Source organism: Gavialis gangeticus, unplaced genomic scaffold (genome assembly GCF_001723915.1).
Source record: "Gavialis gangeticus isolate Ggan-Ray unplaced genomic scaffold, GavGan_comp1, whole genome shotgun sequence".
Classification (NCBI taxonomy): Eukaryota; Metazoa; Chordata; order Crocodylia; family Gavialidae; genus Gavialis; species Gavialis gangeticus.
Window position 1 is genome coordinate 16,251,608 of NW_017729030.1, and position 7,822 is coordinate 16,259,429.

At 43.9% G+C, this 7,822-nt stretch overlaps 1 protein-coding gene across 1 annotated transcript in view; it reads left to right on the forward strand.

The window, feature by feature from the left end:
- Nucleotides 1-7,667: 7,667 nt before the first annotated feature.
- The window catches only part of ALPK1 (alpha kinase 1), a 66,338-nt gene continuing 66,183 nt past the window's right edge, over nucleotides 7,668-7,822 (forward strand). The window contains 2 exon segments of the mRNA XM_019521981.1: nucleotides 7,668-7,806; nucleotides 7,809-7,822. The exon segment at nucleotides 7,809-7,822 is cut by the window's right edge and continues 47 nt beyond it. Coding sequence (XP_019377526.1) covers nucleotides 7,723-7,806; nucleotides 7,809-7,822 — 98 coding nt within the window. The 5' untranslated portion in view covers nucleotides 7,668-7,722.

The following is a 7,822-nucleotide window of genomic DNA, read 5'->3' on the forward strand; positions in this document are numbered from 1 at the left end:
CTTCTTTCAGTATGTGGGATCTACCTTTATTCAGCAGGCCAACTTCCTGAAATACTACTTCTTGGTTAGAGAAGTCAGAGCCTTGAAGGCAACACCATCTGCACAGCTATGCATTGATCTCCAGGTTTCATGCGTCCCTGTCCCTTGACCATTGGAATAGACAGGAACACAACCTAAGTGCATGCTTTCTTCACTTTTGCATGGTGTAGTCACGTGTGATCTGCTCAGGGCCAGCCCTGGCTACCGTGGAATATCTGAAAAGCTAAATTTACACCTCAGCTTACCTTGCAGCTTGTTTGAGAACCCATAACCTCAGAGAGACCGAGGTGCAGCTAAGGCACAGCTAGCCTTGTAAGCATGACAGGCTCACCAAAGCAACACTCTCTGGCATGCAGAGTTCTTTATTCCAGCCACCACTTTTGCCTCCCTTTTAATCTATAGTTTCCTTCCTTTCCATTGCTGATAAAGAAAGTGCAGTTGCTTCAAATCTGTAGGCTCCATGCTGTTCACCCCAGCAGTCTTTCACTATTAGTGATGACCAAGGATCCTGGTTTTCTCTGTTAAAAAATCCAAAATTCTCAGATTAAAAAACCCCAAATATTCAGTTTTCCACAATTAAAATAAAATGCCACTATATATATAGGTGTTAGTTGAATACAATGTTTTATGAATATATTTACAAGTTTAAAGCAATTTGGAAACCTACCATTCCCTCAATCACTAGAATAAAATTAATTCTAAATAACTATAAATTTTGGTATTTGATTTTGTTTTTTTTATCATGGAAAATCAGAGCTCCCCCTGCCCTCTTTGCTCACCAGGATACAAGTCCAGCTGCAGCTGTTCTCCGCTCTGCTTAGTGGTGCTGCGCAGCCCTGATATGCCGTTGCCCCTCACGGCCAAGCCACAGCCCCCTCAGCTCTGCCAGTGCCCCTCATTCCCAACCCACAGGCCCCTGCACCCCTCAGCCCCCCAGGCCCTACTTACCGCAAAGGCTGCAGGCCCCCTCCCCTTGCCCCCTCCCGCTCCGGGTAAGACTTAGGGTTTCACCAGTGGTGGATTTTCTGTTTTCCCTGGGCAAACAGAAAATTGCGCCCCCCACCCCCCAAGTGAGGCCAGGTTCCCTCTGCACCTGCCAGGGCACTGCAGCTGGACCCGCCCAGCCTCCTCGGCACATCTGGGGCAAGTTGGGGACATGAGTGCTGCTAAGGTGAAGGTGGCCCTGGCCCCAGCCCGGCCTGACTCCACTGCCCAGTGGGTGTCATACAGCCAGGGCTGCAGTCCCCATCGCCACAGGATAAGCCAAGGTTGGGGCCAGCCTGGGAGTGGGGACTGGCTCTGCGCCACCCTCGGCTGCCTACCCGCACTTCTGCTGGCCTCAGCAGGGTGGGGCTGTCCCAACGCCTCCTGTCCCAGCAGCACTGGTGCCAGTGGCCACCTGCAGAGTGCGGGGAGCAGGAGCAGGACTGCCCGCCTGGGTGCCCGCAGCCAGGATGCCAGGGGAAATCTGCATTTTTCCGCAGGAAATGGAGAACTCAGATCCTTGGTGGTGATGCAAGACACAAGACTATACTTGGCATCTGTTTAAAGGATAATGCTTTCTTTTAAAGCTCTTTGGTATATATTACATTGATTTAATTATACAGGTCAGTGTCCTGTTTCTTCACCTGTGCCACAGAAAGGACATTGTAATATTAGTTATTATGGTATTGATGTAGTTATTATGTCTTGGTGATGTGCCTGGTTCTGTCATTTTGTTCTTAGTGTTGTTGTAATTCATCATTACTGTAAATTCACTCACCATTTATCTAGCCTTATGAAAAACATGCAATTGGCCAAATTTCTCATTTGCTGAATTGTGTACATAATCACAGTAAGCATTTGTAAAGTTTTAGCTTACTGTAGTCATTCCAGATCTGGGAAGGGAAAGTCTGTGCTTATTCAGGTGCCAGTGTAAGACTCCCTGCTAAGGCCCATCAATTCTTTGTGACGCTCACACTCTGTGCAGATCACGCAGCCACATGGCTACTCCTTACAGCTGACCACAAGCGCAATCTTACAGTCTGCAGCGCTAAGGCCTGTCAATCCTCCTGATGTGTTCAGCAAAAAAAAAGAAAAAAACAAAACCAGTTATAGGAAGGTAAATGGTTATATTCCAGCTCTTTTCCTCAGCTGCTCTATAACTTGCACTGACATGCCCAGCTCAGAAGAGCAGCTAGCAAAGAGGAACAAAGGATACAAATCAACAATTGTTGGTTGTAAGTGGTGAATACAATTTCAGTATTAGTATTAGTATTATGCTGTAATTAGGATTACAGCATGTGTTGAGGTTTATACAGAATACAATGAGCTCTGCTTGCTCAAAAAGAAAACTTTCTAGGTAATTCTCACCATCCATAAAAGCACAGGTTTTTTGGATGAGTGGGATGGCTCACTCCATTTCCATTGTTGTAAAGGGCTCCACAGTCAACTCCATTCACAGACAGCTATGTTGCAACCATACTCACCTTCATAAAGTGCCAGATAATCCTCCATTTCTGTGATCAAGTCATTAATTTATCTCCAGTGATGTGTACTGCACAATGTCATCTAAAGGGGTGGCAGTACAGTGTCCTGGCCTCCTTTTCCCCAACCTTGTCTGATTAGTTGTCTGGTCCAGGGTCCAGTGTGTGACAGTATCCCAATTTGGTTTTTGTCTTCTTCCAGCATTGCAGCGGCAGCCTATCTTTGCACCAAGAGGTGATGGCATTAATCTGCTTTTTTATTTGGAATCTAAAATATCAACATCTCTTTTTGTTCCTGCAGGCCATCAGGAAGATAAACCATTTTTTACTGGAAATGGTGCAGATTTATAGTTTGATATTTTACCAAACAAAGAAAAAGTTTGATACTGTAGTTGACATTTAGTCAGGGCTGAAATTGGAAGATATGAGAAGGGAAAAAAAAGTTTTCAGGATAATTTTCTTGTTGCCTTCTCCCAGCTGATCAAGTACTTTGACTAGGCAAAAGTACATCAGAATCTACACTGTGGTATGCAGTAACTACAAGATATATTTTCTTTCTTGATTACAACCTACAATTCCTATATATCCTTTAAGGAAAACTGTATCTAGAGTAGCTAAGTCAAAACCTTGCATTTTTTACCTGTGCTTTCATAACAAATCATAAACGATCCCCCTCCGTGAATTTAGGGAAAAGATGTGTTTCTATATCTTTGGGTGGGTGGGTTACCTGACAACCATACCCACAAACTCACAGGTAAAACCTATAGAATCATTGGAAAATTCTTGATGAAGAATAATGAGATAGATTTTGGGGTCCAGTTTTAATATGCACATCATATGTCAGATCATGTGTGCAGTGCTCTCATTTGACTCCCCTGGCTCTTGGGCCAATGTATATACAGCCTGTCTCCCTTATTCTACCATCTTGGCAAAGATCCCCTCCTCTCACACACATCCACCCTGCCCCTGAATATTTAGCAGTAAAGTTTAGGATCTGTTGTTCAGAACATCCTTTGTCCAACAACCTTCTACTATGTGCTATTTCTAGAGGTTATGGAAGTCTCTCTCTCTCTCACATGTGAGTGCATTTGTGTATGTGGTCTATAATACATACATGTCTACATATGTATACAATAGGCAAGGATTTGGGGAGGTTGACATTTTTTATTGGGCAAACTGCATGGTTGAGATAAAGTTAGACAAACTTTTGAATAAAAGGTGTTCTTCCTTAGGTTTACATAACACTACATAAATATACACATACATGAATGTGTATGTGTGTATCTTAATGCAGGACACCCCAAGAAGTCCGGATTTTAAGTAATCATTTACATACTTGAATGATGCCAGAGCCAGATGGCAGGGATGCTTCATTTTGACCTGTGATCTACTCATGGGATTCACCCATACTCACCCATTCACCAACAGAATTGTTTAACCAGATAAATCAATTGATGGATGTCAATGGATCTAATAGAATGGGTAACGATAGCATCAGTGCTTTTTACAGTAGCTTGAATAAAGGGATCTTTTCTTTCTTTCTTTTGACTGAAGGGGAACCTCCAGCTGGTTCAACTACTGTAGTCCTGATGGGGAAAGGAAGAGAGAGTTTTGCTATAATAAAAATACCTTTCCAGTAATCTTGCAAGTCTTAGCAATTTCTCCCTATTTATAGCTGTACAAAAGATACTTAGGAAATTAACTGATTAATTGCACAATTACCTGGATACCAGCTCCACATGCAAAGTAGCTATCACACAATAAAAAAGCTCCAACCAGCTGTAAAGTTAGACCTTGAAAAAGTGTACTGACTTTATAGCTGGTTGCTATAGAGCTTTAATTTGCAAGTGAGCAGGGTCTCCCCTGTAGCTGAGAGCCCCATTAGCTGACCAGGCTCCTAGCTGCAGGAGTGCACCATGCCCAGCATGAAACCCCTGTGCCCTGAGGATTCTGACTGCACAAAGGAAAAAGAATATTATCAAGGTTGTGAAGTCAGGGATTCAATAAGGAAGACTGAAATTGCCTGATTGAAATTAATTCAGCCCCCCTTATATGTGCCCATGATGATAACCTCTTTAATCACAGGATCATTTTTTCCTTAAGCCCCCTGCCTCACTGCATGGGATAGATGGTGCTCACTTAATGAGCAGCCATTCATATATTGTTTTCTTCTTTTCATTCAGTATGTGGCCCTAGGCCCTATTTGGTACACACTACTTAAACCCTGCTGCAAGACAAAATTATTTACCTCAGGGCTCCCCTACAGCACACCTCACTATAGCATACTTCATAGACATGCATGAATTTATTTTCACAACACTCTGTTTGATGGGGGTGTGCCATTATCCTCATTTTTACAGGCACAAAATTTACATACACAGAAACTAAGATCAAAAGTATCCCCTGATTTGGGGTGTTTAGGAAAGACTTGGGTCCTAATTTCTTCAAACCATTACCGTTATACATAGGTTTATATGTTCAGATCTAGTTCCCATTAACTGCAGCTGTAGCTGGGGGTGTTTAGCACTTCTTCAAATCAGACCCCAGGGTCTCATATTGGGCATTTAGAAGATGAAAAACTCACAATCAATGATCATGACTGAAAACTCAGTTTAACCAACTTGACTAGAATCATATGGAAACTCAGTGGCAGAGGCACAGATAAAATCCAGGTCTCCAGAATGGCATTTAGCTCTTAACCATGAGCTCCCTCCTCCCTCTTCCTGCAGGCCCGAGCTCTATTCACTGCACCCCTTGCAACTTCTACAGCCAATGGAGCAGACATCCTACAGACGACAGCCTCCTTACTTACACCCCCAGAGTAGGTCCATGAGTATGTGGGGCCAACTTAAGATTGCATCTGCAGCCTCGATTCTGGCATTTTTCACTTTGCGCACTCTTAATAATGCTTGTTCAATACACATTTTTGGATAATGTCATAGGTTTTTAAGAAAGGAACTGAAGAAAAAAGAAGAGAAATTCTTTTATGTAGCATCATGTTGAAATCCACATGGGCAGTCATTGCATTGGAAACCACCTCACAGACCTCTATCACTTGAGCTAAGGGAGCAATTAATAGCGGTAAAAGGTTTGCAGCCTTTCTTGGTACTTGCTCGATAGGGAGGTGGGACACTCCACTAGAACATTTCACAGCCAGGTTCTGGCAACAGAGGAATGGAGAAACTCAGAAAAATTGGGTTCCTTTCCAGGGTCTATTGGAGAGCATTCCCTAGCGGATAGAGACTCAGCTGCCATTTCCCCCTTAAGCTTGACATCATCTATCTTATGCTTTCCAGTGTGGCCCAGTCTCAGTCTTCTCTTTATTGGCTTAGCGTCTCTTCCCAGATCCATTCTCCTTACCTAGCCATTGCTAATCTTTGCTTTCAGCCATTTCAGACCAGGATTTACCCAGGACTAGGATGAGACCTAGCCTTTCTCCCAGTTCCAGTTTCCTTGAACAGCCAATCCCAGTTGCCCTCTCCCAGTTTCATCTGGTGTCTCTCCCCCATGCTAGCCTCCAGTTGTCCCACTTATGTTTCCCTTCCTCAGTGGCTCATAATCCCAATCTCATTTATCAATCCACTCTCAATGTCTGTCCAGCCCTACCACTGGCTTCTTGTCCCTGTTTTCTTACAAACCCTTGTTTTTCATCAGGTCCATCTCCCTTTGCTCTTTACCTTTTTTCCTCTGCTCTGCTTCAGTCCCACCCTCTTTGCCCAGCCATTCTCAGTACCTGCCCTTGGTTTTCAGTTCTAGTCTCCTCATCCAATCAGTCTTAATTCTCTCCAGCTCCCAATCCCGGTCTTTTTGCCTAGCTGGTCCTAATTTCAGCCCCAGTCTAATCTATGCACAGGTCTAGCTCTTGTCCTTTCAGTGTTTCAATCAGGCAGTTTCTGCTGCCCTGGCATCTGAAGCTAGCTGGGGAGTCAGTAAGAGCATCAGATCCCTACACTCAGGTCTGAGACTGGTAGCTGCAACTTTAGGGAAACTGCTGTTCAGCTGAGAGGAAGATATACCTATGCGGGCTGAATCTTCAGGAACTCAGCCACTACCATTCTAAGTTGTTTCTACTGAGCAACATTTGGGCAGATTTTCGGGAAGACAGCAAAAAGCACAGCAGGCCACACTCAGCCACATTTTAAGCTCTTGCTTCCAAACACAGGAGCACCACAGCGTTTCAAAAGAAAAGGCCACCAAGATTTTTTACTGGGGCTAAAACAATTTTTTTCCCCATGCTTGAAAACAGCTGAATCATTTTGCCTGCAATATTATCTAAACATTGTGCCAGGAAATTGTGGCAAAGTTAGAAACGACTGAAACAAAATCTGAAAATGGGAAGCATTGAACATCCTTGCTCAGAGGGACAGGATTCCTTGTTCCACCCTTGCTGAATGCCACACGCTTGTTGTAGCTGAACTAATTTCACAGTTCTTTTTTGCAACTTCATGCTGGATCTTTGTTGTATAGACTGTACATATACGCTGTTTGGACAGCTGTTGAAGCAGTCAGAAAGATCTTTAGTTTTAGTTTGAGTATCAGGATAAACTTCTTTCCAGACTTTATTTGTTATCACTTTCTTATACAAAGAGAAAATTCTATTGGGAAGATTAGCCACCAGTTATATTGCCTGGAGTAAGAAAGGGGAGAGCCCCATTCTACCATGCCATGAAGAGAAAAAAATTATACAGCCTTACTGTTTCCTGCTGGGTCTAGTAGGCACATGCAGCGTCACCCAGCAGGCCCTCCAAAAAATGTGAAGCCTGCATTAAAAGGTCCGCAGTGCAGTTCAGACTAAAAGCACTTGACTGCATGAGTCTCCTACGTGCAAAGGGATTCAGTGCACCCTGGCTAGTCACTTCACTGCCTGTGATGTTATGGCTCCATTGAAAAGGGGGTCATTTCTCTCTGCTCTCTGGTACCCCGGAGATGTTTGCCTTGCACAGTTTGTCACAGAGACCCTGCAGTAATTTCACACACTCCTCTAATAAAGTCCTCAGAGGCTGTCATGTATTTTCATGTATTTCCCCTATTATCTCTCCCTGCTTGAGTCTCACAGATAATTGATGATGCTTTAGTTAATCATCTTCCCCCTCTTTTGTTCACCAGGTACCTCAGCCTTGAAGGGATCCTTTTCATTTAGAATTTGTGTCTTCTCGTAGGTAATTGATCACCGTGCACCCGGGGACACCCAATTCACAGCAGAGTGGGAGCAGGCATCATGAATAATCAAAAAGTCGTGGCTGCGCTGCTGCAGGAGTGCAAGCAAGCCCTGGATGGGCTTTCGTCAGAGGTGTCTGACACAGGCGGGGAAGACGAGA